This window comes from Rhinolophus ferrumequinum, chromosome 28 (assembly GCF_004115265.2).
Source record: "Rhinolophus ferrumequinum isolate MPI-CBG mRhiFer1 chromosome 28, mRhiFer1_v1.p, whole genome shotgun sequence".
Lineage (NCBI taxonomy): Eukaryota > Metazoa > Chordata > Mammalia > Chiroptera > Rhinolophidae > Rhinolophus > Rhinolophus ferrumequinum.
The window spans coordinates 3,354,383-3,379,139 of record NC_046311.1 but is presented as its reverse complement, the minus strand read 5'-3'; the positions used below and the strand labels follow the sequence as shown (position 1 = coordinate 3,379,139).

At 39.9% G+C, this 24,757-nt stretch overlaps 1 protein-coding gene across 3 annotated transcripts; it reads right to left on the bottom strand.

The window, feature by feature from the left end:
• Window positions 1-48: 48 nt before the first annotated feature.
• SEC11A (SEC11 homolog A, signal peptidase complex subunit) lies at window positions 49-24,403 on the bottom strand. 3 transcript variants are annotated; one of them, XM_033100126.1, is made up of 6 exons: window positions 23,970-24,379; window positions 16,007-16,116; window positions 11,493-11,642; window positions 7,012-7,131; window positions 781-838; window positions 49-582 (listed from the first exon to the last, which is right to left on the bottom strand). In XM_033100126.1, exons 1-6 carry the CDS (start codon window positions 24,018-24,020, stop codon window positions 532-534), a joined length of 540 nt encoding a protein of 179 aa, XP_032956017.1. In that variant the 5' UTR covers window positions 24,021-24,379; the 3' UTR covers window positions 49-531. The 3 variants fall into 3 exon arrangements, with proteins under 3 accessions (XP_032956017.1, XP_032956019.1, XP_032956018.1); XM_033100128.1 differs by lacking the exon at window positions 781-838 and having other exon boundaries at window positions 58-582; window positions 23,970-24,403; XM_033100127.1 differs by lacking the exons at window positions 49-582; window positions 781-838 and adding an exon at window positions 6,404-6,491 and having other exon boundaries at window positions 23,970-24,399.
• Window positions 24,404-24,757: the final 354 nt, after the last annotated feature.

The window sequence follows — 24,757 nt, the reverse complement described above, 5'->3', positions numbered from 1 at the left end:
CCCAGCGCAGGAAGGCAGATGCAGAAGCTTTCCCGACAAACACAAGTCAGGGATAAGTTCAATATGCAAAGTCTTTTATTTAAAATTTTGCAAAGTTAAGACTTCCGACCACCTCAGTATATGCCATTCCCATTAGGAGGAATGATGCTTCAAACTCGTGCAGAGCGAGCTGCGTGTTCATTTACAGCACTCTGTAGGCACTTTAGAAGTGAAGCGTGGCTTCAAAGTACAAACACTGGGGGCTTTGGCTCAACCTTTTAATATAAAAAATTCACGAATGTACAAAAATGCGAAAGTGTGACAATGACAACATATGAAATCCTGTGATTGAAAGTCCCCTCGAGTGCACGCGGTGGTGCCCACACACCCGCCCACACAGACTCTGGCATGGAAACACAAACTAACGCAAACCAGTGCTACCAAGAAGTGCCACCACGTGTGCTCTCCACGCCACCAATCACAGACCAGTATCTACTCCAGACATCAGTAACAAAAAGTGCGGCATCTTCCAGGAACAGCAAGGCAGACTTCTTACTCCCGATGGACCAGCACAAATAAACCCAGCAAAAAGAGCACTGCGTACTAGAGAAAAGAAACACAGGACACAGTCAGAGAAGCCTTCACAGGTCACACGTCTTCCGAGTTACTGAACTGGCCTTGGTGACCAGGAGACATTACTCAACTATCCAACTAGCTTTCCGTCTTTTAACTGTAATCTGTACTTTCCCAAATGTAGCAAAAGATCACGTTTTTAATGAAACATGTAGGACAGGATCTTACCTTAAATTTAGGATAGTCATTCATGAGGATCGTCACAATCCCAATATAAGGAACAAATCTAAACAAACAAACAAAAAACTGATGGTCACGGAACTTCCTCAGTAGCTGTTATAACATTCTCAGTTCTGACAGAAAACGAATTTTCCATTCACGAAGCCCATTCATGTATATACCGTCCTATTAATCCTTTCCACAGCCCAGCGAGAGGGACGTTAGGAATAGCACCATTTTATAGATGAGGAAACAGAGGCTCCTGCACACAGCACGTGGCTCCTGTGCGGTGGGACCAGCACCACATCCGAGGTCTGAGACCTCGAGTTGGTGACTCTAGTGCTACACGCTGACTCAGTGCTGGGGCTGGGTGGTCATCATAAGCTTCAGGGAACTGTCTGTCTAGTTGGGGAGACGAGGCAAACACAGGCAGGACGTTACAAGGTACTTCATGCTAAGTGTCCAAAAGTGAGAGTAAGGGTCCTGTACCAGGACTTAAGATTTCCCCATCCTCATCCTCTCATTTCTTTAGATTTCCCCATCCTCATCCTCTCATTTCTTTAAACACCTGTAACCTGGCTTTGGCTCTCTGAATCCTGCAACTTTCTAGAACAGTTTAAATCACCATATGCAGCAGACCAGTCTCAGCTCCCACCTTCCTTTACTCTGCAGCATTTGACTTTGATGGTCACAAACTTGCCCCTGAACACCCGTTCTCCTTGGTTTCTCTAACACACCACGTTATCTATTTCCACGCCTTCCTTTTCACTGCTACACTTTTGTGTTTTTCAGTAGCTCTTTCTTTCCTCTTGCTCCTAAACTTTGTCCCCTCAAAGTAGGTAAAACCACCTGTTCAATAAACTCATGGCACCTGACATATTTCCTTTGAAGTCTTCATCACAATTTCAATTACATAGTTAGTCGTCTAACTAGCTGTACAGTATCTGTCTCCCCTAGTCGACTCTAAGTTCTGTTGGGGCAAAAGTGATGCCCATCTTGTTCCCCACCGTATCTTCACACCAAACCTAACACCCCACACACAGCAGACATCTGGTAAATACTGCCTGCCTGAAAGCTTGAATGTCCAGGCCTCTTCTTTCCTCTTTCCCATGGGGATCTCATTTTCTCCCAGGACTTCAATTCTCCTCTCAACACAAAAGACTCGTCAACATCGTAAGAATTCAAGGCAGAAAGAGAAAGATAGCAGGGTACCACAGATGTGCGAGGAAACAGCAGTGGACTCGAGCTGCCTGGGTGATACGGTCCTAGAGCCTGTCCTGGAGAAGGGAGGTTGGCTGAAGTGGAGACTGACCTTTTCATACTTTAAAATAGCCCAGATACTTTTATTCAGAACATCCACAACCTCTGCACCATGCCAAAGGTGCACAAACAGAAATTACCTCCCCCATAAAAGCCTGAGGCCAACTTGAAAAACAGAGGTTTGGTCTTTGGTACATTTCACTTCCTTTCAAGAACTCCACTTACTTCCGGTCTCCTGTCGTCACCCTGTCCTGCCCCTCTCCCTTCTGGCAGCATTACCCAGACCTATCTCTCTCTCCCCCCATCCCCTAACTCCCATTCCATAGGTTGATATTTCTTAAAAACTTAGACCTCTGTTGTCAGAATCACTTGCAGCTCGCTGTATCTTCCCCAGATTTACTGAATCAGAGCATCTCTGGAAGGTGGGACCCAAATGACTTTTCTGCACACCGAAATACAAGCAGCACAGCTCGAACAAGTGAGATGCATGGGACAGGCATGTGGAGGCAAACATTACCCCCTCTTAGGGCCCACACTTTAGATTCAAGCCTTCGGGCCTCTGAGAGCTGAAAATAACAGTCACTACAGGTCGGCACAGCTAAGGTCTAGGAGGATGGATAGAGCCTCTCTCTCTGTATTTTTTTTTCCATTATTTAGAAAATTAGTGTCTGTACTCAAACCCATGTAGATAACACCTTACATATGTAACACAGTGCATTACTCCTGTACAAATGGAAAAAAATGTTTAACGTTTCTAGACCAATATGGCTATAGATTCTCTCTATATTTTTAATACACATATTTTTCTTTTTAATGTAATAACTCTGCTATCTCTTTTGTCTCGTTTATAGCACCTTCATAAAAACAACAGCTTTCAGTGGGCAACAGCTTAGCTCTGTCATCTACTTTAAGAACATAAAGGCAAGTGCCTGGCAGTAAAATGCAGATTAAAAGCTCTAAGAGTATCCGCGATTTCTGTTAAGACAATATCAGGCTGCTAATTCTGATCTGATCACCCATCAGCAGCCCTTCTCATGGGCAGAGACTTCTGCAGTTACCTCTACGCAGTATCTACACTTACAAGAACCACAACTTTTGGCTCCCAAGAATCACGAAGTCTGCTTGTGAGTTATCCATGGAAACATTTTCCCCCAAAGGCTGGTTTTTCCTTGCCACCATGAATGACAAGGAAGCACCTTGATCTGTAGGATAATACAAGCAAAACATAAGGCTGCCAGAATATGACAGGCAGTCCAGAGTCAAACAAAAGACTTAAGTTCTCGGTATCACCACTTCCCTCCATGGACGGAGACAGCAGAGAGCGCATAAAGCTATCATCAGTCACCTTAAATTCAAGTCAGTTGCACTGTTTTCCTCCCCTGCTCAGATGAAGTCTGCTAAAGTAGAGTTCATGATAAGCAGAAGGTTTAAAATAAGTAAAACAAATGCCACACACAAAGCCAACTCCAACACCAGCCTGGGCCAAGTTGCCATCTAGAAGGCAGAGTGTGGGTATATACATGTCCTGGGTGTTCTGGGATTGAAATGCTGCTGAGGATGTAGCCTCAGGAGGGAGAACTACCTACTGGGAGACAATACTCGTCAGCTGTTAAAAGGGGTCTGTGTCTGGGAAGTTTGGACCCAGTAGCTAACTTACAAAGGATCATTGTTTCTGTCCCAAAATGACCTGCCTCAAATTCAGTAAAAAGTACATTTTAAAAGCCTCACGCGTGAAACTGATTTCAGTCAGCAGACAGCCCAATTACTCTGCTCTTTCCTTATGTTTTTATTTCCTCTTTCCATTGTCAGTATTTCTCTATCCCCTGATCTGCCAGCTTTCATTCTTTACTCCTGTTGCTCTCTACTCTTCTTTGACTAACAGACCTTCTAGTGCAGAGGTGTCCAAACTGTGGCCCGCAATCCATTTTTAATTGGCCCGCAGCAAATTCCAAAAATATATTTAGTTTACTTAAATAAACCAGGTGAGGCAACACATACTTCACCTCGAGTGAGTGGCCCAGCTGTTTGTGTATTTTACCACATATGGCCCTTGGTAAAAAAACATTAAAAAAAGTTTGGATACCCCTGCTCGAGTGTCTTTCAACTCCTTGAATTTAGAAAGAATCATTCCTACTAAATACTTAGTTGATTCAGTATTAGTTTCATTTTCTAAAACTGTTTTTATTACATGTTACAACATGAATGAACTTTGAACACATTATGCTACATGAAAGAAGCCACACACAAAAGAATATATATTGTAAGGTTCTATATAAAATGTCCAGAACAGGCAATCCATAGAGACAGAAAGTAGATTAGTGGTTGCCGGGGGCTGCAGGGAGAAGGGGATGGAGAGCGATTGCAAATGAGTACAGAGTTTTCTTTCTGGGCTGTGGAAACGTTCTGGAATTAGATAGTGGTGATGGTTACACCACTTTGTGAATATAACAAAGCCCAATGAATTCTACACTTAAAAATAGTGAATTTTATACCCCATTTCAACAAAAAATTTATAATGTGTTTTATTTAGAGCCTTAGACCTCAGTGTAAAATTTTTTAGTGTGCAGCTGTTTGAAAAGAAAATTATTTCAAATGCATGAAGACATTTGTACCAGTCACAGAACAATGTGCAGAAAAGTTCTATTCTCAACATCAGGGTACAGTCTGACTTTGAAATACCAGTTTAGGGTTTTATAAACACAATTTCCACAAAAGGAGGTGAAATGCCCCATTATGTGTCAAGGCAAATGGTGGTATAATTAACGGAAAGTGAATTTGTACAGTTAAGATCCTGTGCTCCTGCTGTTCATGCTCCGATGTTTGTACTTCCTGGAAAGTTACCTAATTCAGAGTACCAGGCTATTACATTTTTTAATTAAAAGCCACAGAAGGGTCTATTATCTTCAATTTTGGAATTTTAGAAATAGCACTGTATATCGTTTGGGATTTTTCAAATCCTTCAGAAAGATAAATTACTTGAGTGAAAGCCTGGCTCCTTCACTCTTTCATAGGGCGATGCATCTTTTACCCAAACAAGAGGCCAGAGTGAGAAGAGAGAGCTGCATTCAACACCTAAGAACCGAGATCCAGACAAAGAGACAATGTTACACTGGTAGGAGTATAAATAAAGCAGCATGGCAACATTTGTCAGAAGCTTTAAAACATGCACGTTTCACCCAGTAATCCCACTTCTGAGAATTTACTGTGAAGGAAGGACTGGGAGACGCACTGAGATATACGACAGGGACGCTCATCACAACGTCGTCCACAATTAAAACAATGGCAACAGTCAGCGCGTCCATCAATGGGACGTCGTCCAAATAAAAAATACATCAATAGTCTCTCCATACAGTGGAATAGCACACAGCTTTGAAAAAGACAACATGGAGATAAATCTTTTGATTCGCAAAGATACTATTAATAATAACCCTGGGGGGTGAAAAAAGGTTATAAACAGTGATGACCACTGTTTCCCCATACACAAAACATGCTTATTATGTATACACAAATGTATATTTTAACATCTGCATCTTTAGAAAGGCTAAAAAAATCATACATCAAAAAGTTAAATATTTATGGAAGGGGAACAGAAGGAGAGAAGTGACTTGACTTTTTGATGATTATTTCCTTATGTTTCTACATGAATCTGTACATTTACAATTAAAGGAAAAACAAAAAGACTCGAAGAGGTTCCTGAGTGAATAATCATAGTAAGTTGTTCTTGGGAACTGAGGGAGATGGGACAATGAGTTCTCAGAAGCACTGATGAGCTAATTTGGATTCAAAGGTGTGTTTGGCTCTGATAGGAAACGAAGCTCCCCTGAACTGGAGGCATGCACACAAAACCCAGCTCTGCAGGGGACAAAACACTTGCGTGCTTGTTCTGGTCCGATCTCTCTGGCCCTAGACTGAGCCTCTCTTGTGCTGTAACGGAGGCGGCTTCCACCCAGTAACTCGCACGTGCTTCTCTGTAGGAAGCGAGTCCCTCAGTGTGGTGGCCTGTTCGCTAACAGAATCCCTGAATCCAGAGTACGTCCTAAGTCAGAACGAAGAAGCAGATGTGCCGACAGTGCTAGGAGTGCCTGCCATTGGCACCTACATAGTGAGAACCAGCAGCTGCCCGGCTCGGAAGTGTTATGCCAGTAATCTTGATGTGATGGTGAAGAAGGTGGGCTCCGGAGTCAGCCAGCCACTTGTCACCATCAGGGTGACCTTAGTAATAAGCAACCTAATTCGTCTATTTCCTCATCTGTAGAATGGAAACATTAGGGTTGTTCTGAGGTTAAAATGAGGTAATAAATGTAAAGCACCTAGAATAAGTGTCCGGCACATAGTAAGCCCTGATAAATGTGAGTTATTGTTAATACTATTAATAATAAGAAGGCAGTTATAATCCCGTACTCCCCTGTACCAATAACTTACAATTCCTGGCCTCCACTGATCTGCTCTCTTGATACAATCTGAAATAAACAGGCTTAATATAACTCTTTAATTTCATTTGCCCTCAATAATTTCAAGACTAGAAACATAACAGGATGGAATAAATTACCACGATAAAATGAATATAGGTGAAGACTTCACGTTGCTGACTCGGTAAATGACTGAGAACTGTAAGTTCCATGAAGCAGGAATAACAGTGCTCTGGCTCCCCAGAGCCTAGCGTAGCAAAGACACCAGAGTACAGGAAAGGTGCCCAAGAACATTTCTTGAATGAATTAAATAAACAAAGCAGTTTTTAAAAGGTTACTCCACTTCACCGTCTCATCACTAATGTTCCATTCTTTCATTGTGCCGTTTCCTCTGCTGTGCAGCAGTTTACCTGAAGTTTCAGATGCATTTCTTAGAAGCAAACTTTTGCAAAGGATACAACAAGATGAGTTGGTAGAACCAGGACTGACCCATTATAGTCAACGTGTGTGATCAGACAAGACGATTGAGAGGGCCATGAAGAACTCAGCAAATGCCCCCCTCCATACTTACCCCCTCGCTCTCCCCACGACATCCTTCTTCTCTAGCCAATGTTGCCCTTGTTTATAGAGGCCTCGATCATCAACCGCATTATTATCTCCTTTGGTCAAAAACTTGATGTGTCCATTTTGCCTGAAAAGAGTAAGAGAAACCCAGGTCATCAAATACCTTCATACCATTTGAAAGCACAAAATGTGCTCATTAACCAAAAATTCCTGTGGAACTGTGGTATTTTATCCTTATTCCTAATATTTAAATAATTATTTATTTAATAAAAGGATGTTCACAGCTGTGTAGTTTGCAACAGGGAAAAACGGGAAACAAGCTAAAAGTCTAACATTCAGGAGTTGAAATACTATGCATGCATTAAGTACAATGTTGTAGAAGAGTATTTAATGACACTGGAATAGCATACAAATTGTATTAAGTGAAGAAAAGTTTACAAAATAGCATGTACAGTATAATCTCATTTTTATATCGAAATAAACACAAACCACCAATTTTCTGGAAATACAAAGAGCAAAGGAACACACTAAACTATCCCACTGGATATAATCCCCAAAACGAAGACTGTGGAAAACTACAGAATGACCCAGTTTCTTCAACCAATAAGTTGCAAGGAACAAAGAAGTTGGAGAAGGAATTTAGACATTAAATAAAAAACGTATAAAGCCCTGTCAACCAATTGCAACCAAGGAATTTATTTGAATCTGGATTCAAACAAACTGTTAAAAAAAACTTATGACACAATTGGGAATTTGAACAAAGATTGGAAGCTTAATAATACAAAGGAATGAATATTCATTTTTTTTAGGTATAGCCATACTAACTGTAGTTATATTTTTGAAAAGCTCATTGATTATGTCTCATAGCTATTTACTGAAATATTTACGTATGACATGACATGATATCTAGGATTTGATTCAAAACAAAGGCAGGAGAGGGGGAAGAGATGGTCGTGTAGGTGGGGCAGAATTGGCCATAGATTAATAATTATTGGGACTAGGTGATAGGTACATGGGAGTTTATTGTACTGTTTTATCTACTTTTATGCATGTTAGAAAGTCAACATACTTAAAAAATAAAATAAAAGCAAAAATAATAGCATCTTACTCGATCAAAAAATTATTGGTTTAATTTTACTACAGAACCATGAGGTTTCTAGTCACTTTAAAATTTAATTGGAAGCAAAGTGCATTCTACAGTTGACAAAGACTATCTTAAAATTAATTCAAGTGAGTTTGGGTTAACCACTAAACTAGAAAGAAAAATTAACTTCAGACTCCACTTGATATCCACTAATATCCACTTAGAGGCTAAGCCAGAAACTGGCTCATTAGACACTAAATCTGCAGATGAAACTAAATTGGGAGGTGTTGCAAACATCAGGAACAGTTAGGTGGAAACAGTCACATTAAAAATGAGACTCCCGTAAGAAAAAATGCAAATATATACGGAGAAAAATAATCTGCAGCTGACACCTCAGAAGTGAAAGAATGAGGCTGCTGGAGGCTAAGAGGACAGGTGCCAAGAGGAGCTATGCAAGAGTGAAAGTCAGGAGCAGCAGGAAGGAGAGTCAATTCCACCGTGAAAGTAACAACAGCCCCACAAGATGCAAAAAAGTAAAATCAAATAGGAGGAAAGCCTGGGAAATGGGAAACACTCCAGCAAAGAAAAGGGATGCCACAGGAGATCTGGGCTATTCCCAAAGACTTGATTTGCCACACAACCAACCAAACAAACAAACATACCCATTTCTCCCCTTTGTCATACAGTCAGGAGAGATCACTATTGCTGCTTGAAAAAGCATAGCTCTCCATCTACTTAATAGTGGAACAAAATGCTCTGGTGGCAGCCAGCTCCAATGAGAGCTGCTCTTAACCCACCCCAGCACTTCCCAATCTTAGGTCCCAAACACTGACTGCTGATACATTTATATAGGACTGTTCCCTTGCTGGCATAGGGACCAAATATTTAATATCATCTACCTCCAAGGAGTTCAACGCGCTTACAACTTAATTCAACCATCATACTGTGATGGTCGAAGGAAGGAAATGAGCACTTAATAGATGGTTAAAGATAAACTATCTAGTATGTTTATAAAACAAAAAGAGAATTACCCAAAATTTAACATTCTCTCTGGGTGCTAGGATTATATGGGATTTTGTTTTCTGTATTTTGCAATTTTATGCAATATCGTGTGTAAAAATACACATAATAATAAGAATGTTCATAAGATAGAGATTCAACATGTGAAAAAAAGAGCTTTATTTGATATTTACAAATTTACAAACGCACCGTACATAAGAAGCAGATGAAAAAGGAAAGGAGGAGCGAGACAAGAGAGGCAGTTGAACAATTCCTACTCCTATTCTTCTTACAGCTCAAGATTTTCTTCCCCTTTTTTTAAATTTTCTTTTTAAAATTTTTATAAGTTTATTTGAGTCAAACTGACGACATATGCTGGGGAGCAAGATCTCAAACGCTCTCCAGTATTTTATGTCTTATGAAAGAAATGAGTAAGAGTGCAGAAACCAGTCTGAAGAGATTCAGGATGCACTGGCTACCAAACTTAATTTATTTTGGTTGTTATTTGGTTCCACATTTAAAAACAGTATTCATACTATTAAATCTAATGATTATTACAACCAGGTATTTCAGTCTCTCAAAAAAAAAAGGAAACTGGAAACTTCAGAATATTAATGATATTATTTAAACGGGCCTGCAATTGAAGGCATCTCAGGAGTCTAAAATAAATCACTGAAACCCCCAGATTATAAGTACATACAGGTTTCAGATTTCTGTTAAAAATTATTTTTTACATGTAAGGAATCTGTAGTTGATATAACATCTGCCAATGAACCTGCCCTGAAACAGGATGAATTGTTTAAAAAAAATAAAAGAAAAAAGAAACACTCAATTTCAAAGGATCACACATAAAATTGGATTGCTTTCTGCTCTATGAAGGCAGGGCCTGGGTTTAATTTGATTTTCTCTGATAAATTCAGGGGAAAGTGGGTTCTGCTATGTTCACAACAGGCAGTGCTGAGAATAAACAACACAAATCCATTCTAAGACTCTGGAAAATACTATCTGTGCTGAATAAACCTTCACAATTCCAAAATAGATTTCTAAAAAAATTAAGTTATTCTTTCCTAGTCAATAATAAAATGCCATTGAAAAATCATCATCTTTCAAAATATATACTCAAATCTGAAAAAAAAAGTCAGATCTTTATTTCACCAACGAAGAAAGAACTCTTCTAAACGAGGGATTTTCAAAAAGCAGTAACTGGCAGTTGCTTCTTCTTTAGGTGGAGAAGATAAACTACTTTAGAGGGTGTTGAGAATAAGATAATATTTATTTAGGCTTCCGCATACTCAAGAACCTAAATCAACCCCACCGTTTCATTGCCCCATGTGTCCCCCAGGATGCCTCCTTTTCCCTTCATTTCTTTCTTTCCTTCCCTTCTCAACGTTTTCCTTAACTAGAAATACTACAGAGTTGGAAGGGAGGGGCTGAGGAATATGTAACTGGACAGGGGAACACAGGCTTAGAATGCAGAGAGATCTTACCATTCATTTTCCTAAACCTCTTTGTATTACAGATAGGGAAACTGAGAACCAGAGAAGTGAAATTGTTTGCTCATTGGTAAGCCTCACCTCCACCCGCAGGTGATTCTCAAGGTTTCTTTTCCATGGGTCCTTTCTAATTCTACCATGCCACAGTCGATATTTAAAATAACTTAGATTTTAGAAATTGTCTTCAGAATTTGAACAAGTTAATAACTGTATTCTTATTTGAAATGTCTGTTAGATTGCCTTACAGATTTTTTTTAACAGATTCAGGCTACCTCCTCCATTATATCAGAAGATTCTATGTGGGATCAAGCTTTCCATCATTTGGGGGTTACACACAGTGCTGGCATACATACGTACAGTACAATATACTGGTGCTGTGGCCTTGTCTACCATGCGGACAACTAATGTCCCGGCAAGTGACCACTATGCTCCCCCACCTCAGAGGCTCAGGGACCACAGCAGAAGGCGGGCCGCGTGACACTGCAGGAGTGAATCATGAGGGAGGGAGTGTCAGGCAAAATGTTTTCTGCTTCTTATTGTGACTGATGATCAAGTTCCTCTCAGTGACCAAGAGTTCACCCCGGGAGGGTGGGCCCGTATCACTTGCAAGGGACGTTCTTACACAGGTAAGGAGGCCCAGTAAGTTGTTGACTGCTTTGGAATACATAGGGTTACGGATTGGTTGGGAAGGGGAAGGGAACCAAGAAAAACCTCCAGGGAAATAAATGAACTAATAAATAACGATTTAGTTTTCCAAATGCTCACCAAGCCTTCAGGCATTCATAAAAATGGATTGGAAGAGGGACCTAGGAGTTTCCTACCCTTTTTAATCTGTAGGCTATCAAAATTAAATACTATAGACACTAAAACATAAAAATATTTTAAACCAGAGAAGATACGGTTTGCACATACTTTTCATGGATCTTCAAGACTCGGTGAACTATAGGAATCTCTCTTCCTTCTATCCTAAAAACAACAATTTCTCCCACTCGTATGGGATCTTCCACTCGATTTGTTAGAAAGAGAAGATCTCCTCTATGAAATGCAGGTTCCATGCTGCCACTGGGAGGGAAAGAAGAATAGAATAGCAAAAAACAAAAAGTCTGAGATTAAATTTGCTTTCAAAATTAGATATTCAACAAAACAAAAGTACCAACTTCGGCGTAAACTCAGTATCTTAACCACATACACTGACATAAATGTGTACTGTTCATAAAAAATGGTTTCTTCATACTAATGAGTTACACTAAAGGTTTCTTTAGTTATTAGCATTCATTAACTAGTTTCATTTCAAGCATTACTATTCAAAGGAGCTTAAATATTGAAAAGGGCAATGTTACTAATTCCTTAACCTTTTAAAATCTCAAGTGACAAACGGAATATAAAAGAATGAACTTTGTAATCACTGCCCTTATTCTCACTTCATCTGAAAACGCCAAATATATTCAAATATTCAAATGAGCACTGGATCATCTTCTCTTGCCATTTAGAAAGATACAGACCAAGATGACCTTATGATTTCAACCCATTAAGAAGGAAGAATGGCTCATCAAGTCAAAGAACAGTCAGCCACAGAGATAATGCTTGTGTTATCACCTTATTTATTTTAAAAAGAGAAACAAGAAAGAAAACCAAGGACAAGGGCAGAAATTTTTGCCTAGGATTTCAGAAACAAGGGAAGGATTCAATTCCACGGTAATTATTGAAGACAAACTTCTCACCTCTCACCTGTTCTACCCTATCCCAAATTCTTCAAAGACCCTAAGATATTTGTGCTAACTCAAGCTCCAATTTTCAAAAACAACAGACATAGTAAGGGGCAAATGGGTAGACGGGGAATAAAATTCAAGGAAGGAATACACAACGTGCAAACATTTCTGTTTGAAGACTCTGCCTCTGTACAAACGGGAAACATGGCAGTGCTTCCCAAACTTTGCTGACCATTAGGATTACCGGGAAAACATTTTTAAAAATCCCAACACCCAACTCATATCTCAAGCAATTTAAATCAGAATGTCTGGAATGGGAGAAAGGTATCGGTATTTTGTAAAGATCCAAGGTGGTTCCAACAGCAAAATTTGGGGACCTCTAGAAAGATGGATTTTCAGTACATCTTTATTCTTAAAAGTTTTGTTAAGGTTCCTCGTGGGGCATTGAGCTCCTTTTTCTGAAGGTTTTTGGACAGAAGATAGGACATGTGTTTGGTGAAAATATTACAGAAGGTAGTCTAGCTGTGTAGTTTTCAAGTTCTTACTTTGATTGATTTTAAAAATCAGTGCCATCCTTTGTTCACCTGCTTGAAAATGAAACCTTGCTTGAAGATTACATATAAATAAAACAGATAAAAACAGATAAAAGCTGAGTGGCTCTGGCTGAATGACTCATCTTTATTGAGCACAAAGTGCTATTCTAAGTCTTTTTTTTAATCTTCAGAACAACTGTATAATATAGGTACTATTATTATCCCAACTTTATAGACAAGGAGACTGAGGCTTAGAAAGATCTAAAGTAATAAATAATAAAAAAAAAATGATAAAGGTGAGATTTGAACCCAGGGAGTCCGACAGAACCCGCTCTCACTGTGCTAAACTGCCTCTGAGCCACGCTAGAATTTGAAACAGGGAGTATCACAATAATATCTGCATTTAAATCACTCCAACAAAGAATTAAAAAACAATGAAAAACTTAAAAAGTTAAATAAACAAAAGAAACATCATTGCATAAGCTAAAAGACATTCAAATATTTATTGGATTAAGGAGTAGAACTGGAACAGATGAGGAGGCAGATTGGGAGACTAGTTTGTCCAGGCTCTTACTTATAATTGAACACTTGGCAACTATTAAAAGTGTTATTAAAAACATGAACACAGTTTATTTGTGAAACAACATAAAGGCTTACTTTTCTTTAAAAACTAAAAAACACGGACACGAGAATGATAAGGGGAAAAAATAGAGAAAAGGATGCATATATGGAATTACCTCTATTATGTAAGAAATAATATACATGAAACAAAAATGTTAATAGTGATTATATCCCAGAACTAGGGGTGACTTAGCTTCATCTAGATTTTTTGGGGTATGTTTTCAACATTTCGTATAATGAAAACATAACTAACTTTTTCCTGATTAAAAAAACATTCCTCCCCTTCTCCCGCCTCCCCCGTCTGTTTCAAGCCGCTGTCTCTCAGTCTAGTTGTGTAGGACACAGCTCCCTGGCCCATGCTGGTGCTATGAGCCTTGTGCCCACCCCCAGGCCCCTTGGTTCGGGTAAAAATTATATTCCTTGCAGTGACACGAAACCCTGGCCAGATAAAACCTATCTGGCCACCCAAATCGCATGAACTGTCTTTCTCTAATGACTACTCTTTCCCGTCTCAACCAGATTCTTTTCTAATATGACCTGGTCTCTTTTCATTTCTTTTCTTTATACCACATTGGCAATCAGTAAAGTTTAGTATATAAATAATCTCGCTACCAAATAAGTTGTCCAAACGTCACTTTTAAGTGCCAACTGAAAATACTTTCCAGCTGTCACAAAAGTGTACTATTTTCAGGGCCACCAATGTGTTGAGCAAGTCCTTAGTCTAATTCACTATTCATTCCAACATCTCCAGTTTAGCAGTCGTTAGATTGTCCTTAAATATCTGCACCGAAGGGACCTCAATCTGAAATAAACCCAGGAGAATCTCCACAAGAAGCACCCCGGGCCCTCTCTCTACACCTTTTCTCCACGCTTCCAATTAGCGTGGCTTCTCCTTCTGTCAGTGTTTGAACACTTCACCAATTGAAGCTCTCCACAGACTGTGTGGGAACTTAGGCACATAATTTTAGAACTGCAAAGGTCTTCTGACATCACCTTGGTCTAGCCTTCACTGTATAGATGAAACTATGGGTCAGTGAGTAAGTGAGTGACACGAGGTTGTAGTGAGAAAATGACAGCTAGAGACCCAAGTCTCTGTACTGCCAGCGGAGCACGTTAAGTGCTTTCCAGCTAATAAAATCCCCACATTTCTTTGGAGCTCTAAAATCACAGTTGCATTTGATTAGTAATACAAACTAAGGTAAGAGTGTGAGTAAGGTACGAGTAAGACACTGGAGACCCAGTGCCTCCAACCATTTGCTGCTGGAAATATATCCTCGTAAGACAACGAAGAAGTCAAATTCATCTTGTTAAGAGTAATGTACTGTTATCTAGACTCTAGATAATGTTAATGGTTCCATTTATTTTGTGTTTATACTCCATTATCTCCAGAAAAGATTTCGGAGAGCTTATATAATTAAACCTCAAATAAGACAGAACTATAAGGATTCAATTAAATAACCAACTGGTGATTCTCCAAAAATGAGTTAGTAAGTTAGGTTTTTAAGGCACTAAGAATATGAATACTAGCACAGGGAAAGAAGTGCAATGGAAAGAAAATTCAGTACTGGTTGTCACTTGAAGAGATGGCGTTAATATCTTCAAAACTCCTGAAGCCTACTTAGAAGTGATATTTAAAGGTCAGCAGGAAACATGGAAATAATTAGTGGTGCTTCTGTACTGACACTGAGAACACACTGCAGAAAAACTCTTAATTTGGAGTTGATATATAATCTAGAAAGCTAGCAACTAAATATCAGCCCTGACATATCAAAGCGAAGAGCGTTAAGACAGAAGAACTTCAGGAAAATAAAGTACATTGAAACACTGTCTTAAGAGATGTGCCAAAAATAAAGGTCACAGGGCCGGGCTGGTGGCTCAGGCGGTTGGAGCTCCATGCTCCTAACTCCGAAGGCTGCCGGTTCGATTCCCACATGGGCCAGTGGGCTCTCAACCACAAGGCTGCCCGTTCAACTCCTCAAGTCCCACAAGGGATGGTGGGCAGTGCCCCCTGCAACTAAGATTGAACACGGCACCTTGAGCTGAGCTGCCTCCCAGATGGCTCAGTTGGTCGGAGCGCGTCCTCTCAACCACAAGGTTGCCGGTTCGACTCCCACAAAGGATGGTGGGCTCTGCCCCCTGCAACTAGAAACAGCAACTGGACCTGGAGCTGAGCTGCGCCCTCCACAACTAAGATTGAAAGGACAACAACTTGACTTGGAAAAAAAAAAAAAGTCCTGGCAGTGCACACTGTTCCAATAAAGTCCTGTTCCCCTTCCCCAATAAAAATCTTAAATAAATAAATAATTAATTAATTAAATTAAAAAAAAATAAAGGTCACAGAGTACATATTTTATAGAGCAGTCATAAGTCCTTCGGGTTTGAATGGAAAGTGCTGACTACGATTGAGAATTTCTCACAACTGAGAAGCAGTAACTCATTTTCTTCCAGAAGAGGTCCTGGGAAAGAGGAGTTTCTAGAGCGATGATACTACAGTCATATCTCAGCTTTCCTCCCAAGTAATGCCATGCACGGAAATGCCTTGAAAAGAAAAATTCATTGTTACCTGAGCACCACTACAATTGGACTTTCACTTCCAGTTATGACCATTAGCCCCTTCCAGATCATTAGTGCCGAGGAGACAATCATTCCAAAATTTAGGACTTGATAATAGAGCTGCAAGAACAAAAGAGAAGAGATCAGATCCGTGTTGATCCCCACCCAGGAACACAACGGAGCGGAGTACCAATTTACAAGTTTCAAGCAGCATTATCAGGGCAGCTGAAGGTCTGAGACATGATTTTAAATACTGTAATAATCACACCATCAGCATCGCAGGACAGCCCTCCTTCTCTCACCCCAAGCACCCTGCTCCATTTTGTTTGCAATAGATGTTACATTTACACGGTAAGTTATTATTTTCAGAACCTTTTGCCTAAGTTATTTCATTTGGGCTTCACAACCATTCAGCTTAAATTCTATCACATCCATGATACACACCAGCCAACAGTAATAAATTTCTGCTTCTTAACTCCTCTAGTACTTCCTTTTCTGCACTATGTCTCCCTTGTTAACCACAGGTTGTTCAATGACATTTAACCTCACCCTTCATTTTATAGTGGAGGAAACAGTCTGAGAGAGAGGAAGTAACTTTACCAAAGACATATGGCTTGTCAGTCACACAGTTAGGACTCGAAGGCCAGCCTTCTGTCTTAATAAATTTCCACCATCTAATAAACTGTAAAATTCTATGACTTGAATAAGCAGATACAATATCAGACAGGCATTTCAAGTGAGGGAAATAACATGAACTAACTGTGTGGGACTAAGGCTGGATAATGAGTAAAAGCAGACGGGGTGACTGGACACCATGGCGATGGTACAAGAAATGAAAAGATGGCAGGGGAGAGTACTGAGAGAAATCTGGAAAAGCAGATTGAGCTCAGATTATGGAAAACCTTACATGTACCATTGAAAATGTGAACCTGAAAAGACATTCACAAAATACTGCAAAGTGAAAAAAAGAAAAGTTTCAAAAATATACACAATGTAAGTTCAATTTTTGTTATTTAAAAAAATATATGTGCATGTGGACATTCTACAAGACAACCGATCCAGTCTTCAAAAATTCAATATCAGGAAAATAAAGGTGGGAGACTGTTCTAGATTAAAGACACATAACCTAGGACAGAAATTCAGCAAAATAAAAGCTGATAGTAATTTTAAATACTATAATTTAACAGGCCACAATCTGAACGTTATGTACTGCTCACTTATCTATTATAGTTATCACATATACCAATTATACTTCCTATTCTCATAAGAGACATTTGAAGTTCAACATACAGGGTATTTTCACAGCAGTCAGACTTCCGGTAATCTCAAGCAAAGACAGAAATGACCATGGAAGCCAAAATGTCTGAAAGCTACGAAAGAGCAGTTGGCCTCAGTCTTAAATTCTACTTATCTCAGGACCTCAAACTGAGAAACTCATCAATCCATAACCACAATTCCCCAGCTTTCTACTCACAGAAGTGATGACAAGCTAGGATATGGGAGGCAGACACACTGACAGCAGCTACAGGTAAAACTGATGGCATTGGAAAAACTGAAGCAAGTTCAGAACAGACCCTGTTATTGCGGCCCCAAAAAGTCACTGCTGGTCCCAGAGGGGATCTCAAATAATAACCACAGCAAAAATCCTGAATAGTCAAACAGGCATAAAATATCAATAACAGTAAGACAAGTTTCATTTAAAAAATCTGTTAAACCGTTTTAACAGCTGACATATGAAAACATACCTGTACAACACATGTACAGTAGCTTCATTCACAATAGCCTCAAATTGGAAAAAAACACAATGTCCACTGACAGATGAATAAACAAATTGCAGTATTTTCATAATAGAATACTACTCAGGAATAGAAAAATATGAACTACTGACACGCACAACATAAATGAATTTGAAAAAGATGGGCCAAGCTGGAGTACCAGAGACCAAATTTACATTCCTGCCTGAAATAGCTAAAACACTGGACAAAACATATGAAACAACAGTTTTGAGACATTGGACATGTGACTGTGTCCAGGGAGCATAATAGAGCTGTGATTCCTTAAAAAGGAGAAACAAAGGTGAGCCCTACGACTGTCCCACCTTACGATTGTCCCAACTTATTGGCTGGAGAGTTTCCGGACCAACAGCGAAGGGGAAATGCAGACAGAGCGTGGAAGTCTGCTTGACTTGAGGATAAAGAACTGGGAGTTTGGGGAGGCGACGGCAGCTGGACAGAGGCTGCTGGACAGAGGCTGCAGCACAGCACAGAAGTGAGAGCTACACAAAGACCCGCAGGGGTCTCCTCAGTCCTCGGCTGAGAGGTAATCAGCTAACACAGGGGAAAGAAAAGGAACCATCTAAAAAGAGCAGATGGAACAATGCTCAATGTTCACATGGAGCAGGAAGGATGTGACTTCTTGAAAGTACTGAAATAAAAACTATCAACCTAAACTTCTATGTCCCGTGAAATTGCTTTCACACATGAAAGCAAAATAAAACCTTTTCAAACGCACAGAAACTAAAATTCATCATGAGCAGACATATAATACCAAAAAAGAAAAAAAAAAGTTTTTAAAAATTCCTCCAGGCAAAAGGAAAATACCAAACAAAATCTGGATTTTAGAGAGGAATGAAGAGCACTGGAAATAATATGTTGGTAAATATAAAACCTGTCTTTTTCTTCTTTAGCATTTGTGGGATGCACCTAAAAGTAGCACGTAGAGGAATTTCATAGCAGTAAAGGCCTCAAATTATATGTTGTGTTTTGTTTACACTCAGTTAAAATATTTTATAATTCCCCTTGTGATTCTCCTTTGATCCATGGGTTATTTAGAAATGCATTGTTTAATTTCCAAATATTTGTGGATTTCCCAAATCAAGCTTCTACCTAAAACACTAGGAATAGCAAATGAAGCCCAAAGTAACACAGAAAAGAAATACTAAAAATAAGAGGAGAAATGAGACAGAAAAATAAAGAAAATTAATCAAACCAAAAATTGGTTCTTTGAGATCAACTGGCCAGACTAATCAGGAAAAAAAAGAGAAGAAATGAATTACTAATATCAGGAAGGAATGAGAGAGGTGACATCACTAGAGCAATTACATATTAATTTGTGTTAATATACAAATATTAAAAGGCTAATAAGTATTATGAATACCTTTACACCAATACAGTCTTTGAAAGAACAAGCTACCGAAGCTCACAGAAGAAATACATAACCCAAACAGACCTATGTCTATTAAAGAAATTGAATCTATAGATTGCAGACAATTGCAGAAGAGGGAGTATTTCCCATCTCATTCTACGGTCCCCCCGTTACCGTAGAATACCCAAACCAGACGAAAGATATTACAAGAAAACTACACAACAGTATCATGGGTATAGATATAAAAATTATTTGCAACACTTGAGCAAATCAGGTGCAGCAACTACACATCATGGGGTGAGAGGTGAGAGACAGACATTAAGGGCCTGGCAGAACCCAGGTCACCCTTGCCCTCCCCGCTCCGCGTCCAGCTTGTCCGGCTAACAGACCAGGGGAGAGCCTTCCACTTTCGCTCCTTTGGTGTGATCCCCCTCCATTGGCCAGACGTGAAATTCAGCCCCAGATTCCATGGCAAGCGTGGATGTGCCCACCCGTAACAGTGGTTCAGAGGACCTGGTTAGTGACATTTCTCTGATTCTCTATCTCTCAGTTTTAGACTCTTACTTATCCAGCTTCTCCCACAATAGAGTAAGATCTTATTCTTATAATAAATCCCTTATTTCCACAATATTTAGTGGTTCTGCTTCCCAGACTAAACCCTGACCTAGGAACTGTAGCAGGTAAAGGCCTTAATCCTTACTATGGCGCTGTATTCTAGACTTCACTCAGTTACACAGGATAAAGAGTGGTTAAGAAGAATATACTCTTGGATAGTACGTGCAGTTTATAACATACTTTTCCCTGGGATTTCCTTGTATATGTCATGGAGGCTGATGTCGAAACTTGGCAGTTCATTACTAAATGTTGATACCCTGCCAGTGAGAAGATTTTCCTGATCCTGAACAAGACCAGATTAGTTTTCAATAATCAGAAAAAGCAATGGATCTGTCTTCTGTGTTGCATATACCTCCTATTTGCTGCATGTTTACTCAGATTAGGTCCAAGTCTAAGAGAAATCTCCTAGGTTTCTATGTGCTTCACTAGAGGGCCAATTCATTAAAAATAAAGTTATCAAATATTTCCAGAATTCAATCAGATATCAATATAACAGTCATTAACAGTTAAGTGATCCTAAGAGACAGGAAGATATAAAGAGACAGGAAGATTCCTAAGAGACAGGAAGATAGACAGGAAGATATAAAAAAAGTAGAGGATTCTGCCAAGTCCTAAGGTCTTTAGATTTAGGCAGGAAGACATATAGATAATTAAAATCCAAAGAAATGCAAAATTCAATCCAGTAAGTAAGAGAGCTAAAGAGGAGCTACGTAATAAAAAGCAAATTCTGTGAAAGTCAGATTAATCCCATCAGGGCTCAAATATGGATCTGATCACACCCTGGCAAATATCCTCTGGTCATTAAGAATTTTCAGCAAGCAGAGAAGACAATCCCACAAATTACATGTGAAAGTAACATAAAAATTACTTGGCATGACATGCTTATTTTCGTAGCTAGTAAACATTTTTTTACCCCCCTCTCCCCAAATTTATAATTAAGAACAGAAGTGATAAAAGGAAATTATATACAGTGATATATTTTAATGTCAAGGACTGTGCATACTTGGAATTTTAAGTATTTGTAAAATTTAAGAGAATTTGCCTAATTATAAGTAATAGGTCAGGTTTGTAATTCCAATTTAAAATGTATAATAAATTGTTGTAGATTTAGTATTTTACTTACAAAGTTTACTATTTGTATAGTGTTGAAACATTTGAGAGAACTTAAACTCCTAATTTATAAAAATTACAAGTATGCAGTGGTTTGTTAAGAATGACTGACATTCTTAAAAAGGAAAAAAATTTAACTTATTCATTAAATTTAATGTTTTTAAGATGTTTAAGTTGGTACATTAGCCCAAATATTCAAAGGCCCTTAAAAGTGATTGTTAAAATTCGCTAGACTGTAAATAGATTTGTAAACTGATTCTAAAAGCTTAAGAACTCAGTTTTTAATTTTAGCTTTAACAAATTGAATATTATTTTTTTCAAATGAAAAATAACTCTAATAAATTGGCCTTCCTGCACACAAAAGCCATCTCAATGGGCATCAAAAAACTAACCCACGACAACCAGTGCTGTGCTGGAGCCAATCTGCTAAAATTTTAGCAATTTTGCAAGCTGGTTGTTAAACACAGTATTACTAAAAATTAGTACAATTAAAAACAAAGGTAAGAAATGGTCTCAGTTATCAGTTCCTAATTATTTTACTACATTTTACTATTATCTGTATTCTTGAGGTTAATTTTTCTATTTTATCCACTAGGTGGAAATTACAGTTGCATGTTACCATATCTCTTCCTAATTCCACAGGCAGTGGTGTCACGTTAGTACCTTGAAATCAGTCCCGTTGGGAGTATTTACACTACAGAAATAAGCAAACTCTACAAACCAGGGCTTCATGGATTAAGAAATGCCTCAGGAAAATGGTGATCTGAGACTTTAGTCACATTCCAAAGGGGAGAAGACAAATAAAATAGTATATAAGCTAAAAGGACTTTGGGGATCACCTAATATTTGAGGGCAGTCCACAAAATACTCAGAAACAATAAAAGGGGAGTTCTGAGGACAGTTAAACACACAAGGTTTGAATAGAACAATGTTCATAGAGACACTGATATGAAATAGGTGGAAGAATAAACTGGGACGAGACTGAAATGGTAAGAAATGGCAGGATGTAAAATGACTGGGTCTTACAACAAATGCCTTTCTAAGAGGTTTGGGCTTTAAACCTACAAGGCAATGGGGAGCTACTGAAGGTTTGAGGGCGAGAGAGAGGAGATTAATCTGGCAATAGTGTATAGGATGCAGTGAAGGTAACAAAAGACTTTACTTTTGAAAATTGTGAAGCAGACCAAAAAAACCACTACTTTACATGTAATAAACAAGTCTTGAGTTAGGCATGCAAAATCAATGAAAACTCAAAGTTCAAAAGAATACCTACTCTGTGACTCCATTTATATAAAATGCAAAACCATCTGTACTGATAAAAAGCAAACCAGTGATTGCCAAGTGCTACAGGAGAGATGAACTACACAGGGACACAAGGGACCTTGTGAGCGATAGAAATGCTCTGTATCTTGATTGGGATGGGTGTATCTGTGGACTCTTATCAAATGGTACACTTTAAATCCATGGCGTTTACTGTACTAAAGGATTCCTCTATGAACATAGTAAGAAAAACAATTACAACTCAAATTAATCAGATATTTGATGATATGTAAATATATAAATGGAGAAGTTATGCAATGACAGCACTTATAGAAAAGTAAAACTAAATTTCTAATTTCCCTCTTTTCATGCGATGAGCTCTCAGTATCTATAGTCTCGGTCAATTCTTTTCCCCCCAATGTTATGTAGAGGTAACACCTCATTTGAGTACCTTCTCTCACCCCACCCCCACGCTATCCAATCCCTCCTACCTCCTTCTCACAAGCTCTGGATGCTGCTCATTTTCTTCATTTGTATAATGAGAACATTACCTGCTTCACAGGTATATAAAGCACATCACACATAGCAAGAGCTCAAGATACTTATTGTTTTGCCTTAACCATTTTCTACCCATTTTTTTATGCTCCTTTAAGGCAGTCTGTCTTATTTACCTTTGTATTTCTTTCATTGCATCTAGCATAAGGTACAATGAATAGCATAGGCCCAAAATAAGGATTTCTTCAGAGAAATGTCTGTGGCACATAAAAATTCAGATATGGATGAAAAGGAAAACACAATAAAGTGTTATCTTAAAGGCAAACTTTTTGTGCAATTTGAAAATGACCAATTATGACTGAAAGAATTAAGAAACATGTCTAAGAGATGGTGACACTGAGCTAGCTAAAGTCTGAAGGCGACTAAGGGGAGGTTGCCTGTCCACTTCCCTAAATGGCAATTATAAATATGGCAAAATACAAATCCAAGAGGAAAATCTTTAGGTGACATCAGGATAATTCTCAAGAGCAAAATACTGTAAAAAGGTCCGAGGCAAGCAAAACTAGGCTCTACAGACACCGATGGAGCACAAGATGAAAAGGAGCAACCTTTTCTAATAACTAAATGATCACAACAGAATTCCCAGTACTACTATGTGACTGACATAACGATCTAGAAGTTCAAGACGGAGTAAGATTTATGGACAAAATCAGAAGATCTAAATTTCAAGATCCCTGTACCACTAACATTGGTCGGTATACCCGAGGATTGTGAGGACTGCCACCATAACGCTAAATGGACTCAAGGACAAGTTTAATACCTGTTTCAACTCTAAGTCAGAGGTGGGTCAAGGAAGTCAGTGCAGCCCGCTGGGGCCCAACTGGATGAGAAGAGTTGCGGCCGGCTGAAAGCAGCAAAACGGCTTTTGTGGGGCCTACAACCGCTTTCCCGAGCATCCCTGGAGCAGTGAATTGCTAAACCTAGTCTCCGGAATCTATGGGGAGTCGCTGCGACTGGAGAAACCCCGAGTTTGCCGCCTTACCAAGTCTAAAACAATAAGCAACCCCAACTCCCTCCGGTTTCCATTTGCTCCTCTGCCTCACTGAGAAGAACGGAACATGAAGACTCGCTTGTCGCTTCGCCCCTAGCAGGCCCATTCTTAGACAGGGACTAAAAATAGGGGGCAGCGTAAGCGACCTCTGGCCTCAGACCCCACAAAGAGATGGAATGATCCAGGCGTCAGACCTGCTCAGGCCCTCACACACGGGCCCAGAGGTCCCCAGGACCCGGCAGTGGCAGCGACCAATGGACAAGGGGAGCCCGGAAAAACAGTGAGCGGCCAACCTCACCTGCCGTTTGTTCATCCGCCGCACATCGTCCAAAAAATCTAGAGACAGCATGGTGGGGCCAGCGAGCGGGACACCGAAAGGAGAGAGGGCGCAATATGACCAGCGGACGGAACGGCTGGCGCCGGGGTCAAGCTCACACAGGACAGGACCGAGCGTCGCCCTCACTTCCGCTTCCGGGGCGGGAACCAGAGAGGCCCGCCCCTTCGCTACGGAGAGCAGACAAAGGCACTCTCGAACTTCCTGATCCAGCCTCCCGGCCTGACCTCGCTGTAGGAGGGCTGTCTCACTCCGGACCTCGCCTGCTGAGAACCGACCCGAGCACACTTCTGTGATCACACCCGCGGCCCCTCACGGAGGCGTCGACCCGGGGGTTAACGCGGGGGCCGCCCTGCAACCTCCGGAAGGCGGGCCCTCGTGCACGCCTGGCCAATGAGGAGCTGTGTTCCCGACTCCGCTGAGGGTCTGGGTGTGGCACTGGACGCGTCGCAAGGCCTTGCGGTCTCTACGTAGTTGGGGCCGGTCTCCCGCGCAACAGGAAACCGACACCTGAAGTGGTTTCAATAAGTGCTCTTCCCCTAAGGGTGGAGAATGCGAGAGATTTTGAAAGCACTACCTGAATCTCTCAGAAGTTTAAGAAACTTTTGGTTGGAGAGAAAACAAACTGGTACGATTGAAAAACCAAACGATGCAAAAGTAACGACACCACAAGTGCTGCGGGTAATCAGGAAGTCCCTTTCTCCCTGAACTTGACCTCGCTAACAGGATGTCTCCTTGAACTCCACCTCCTG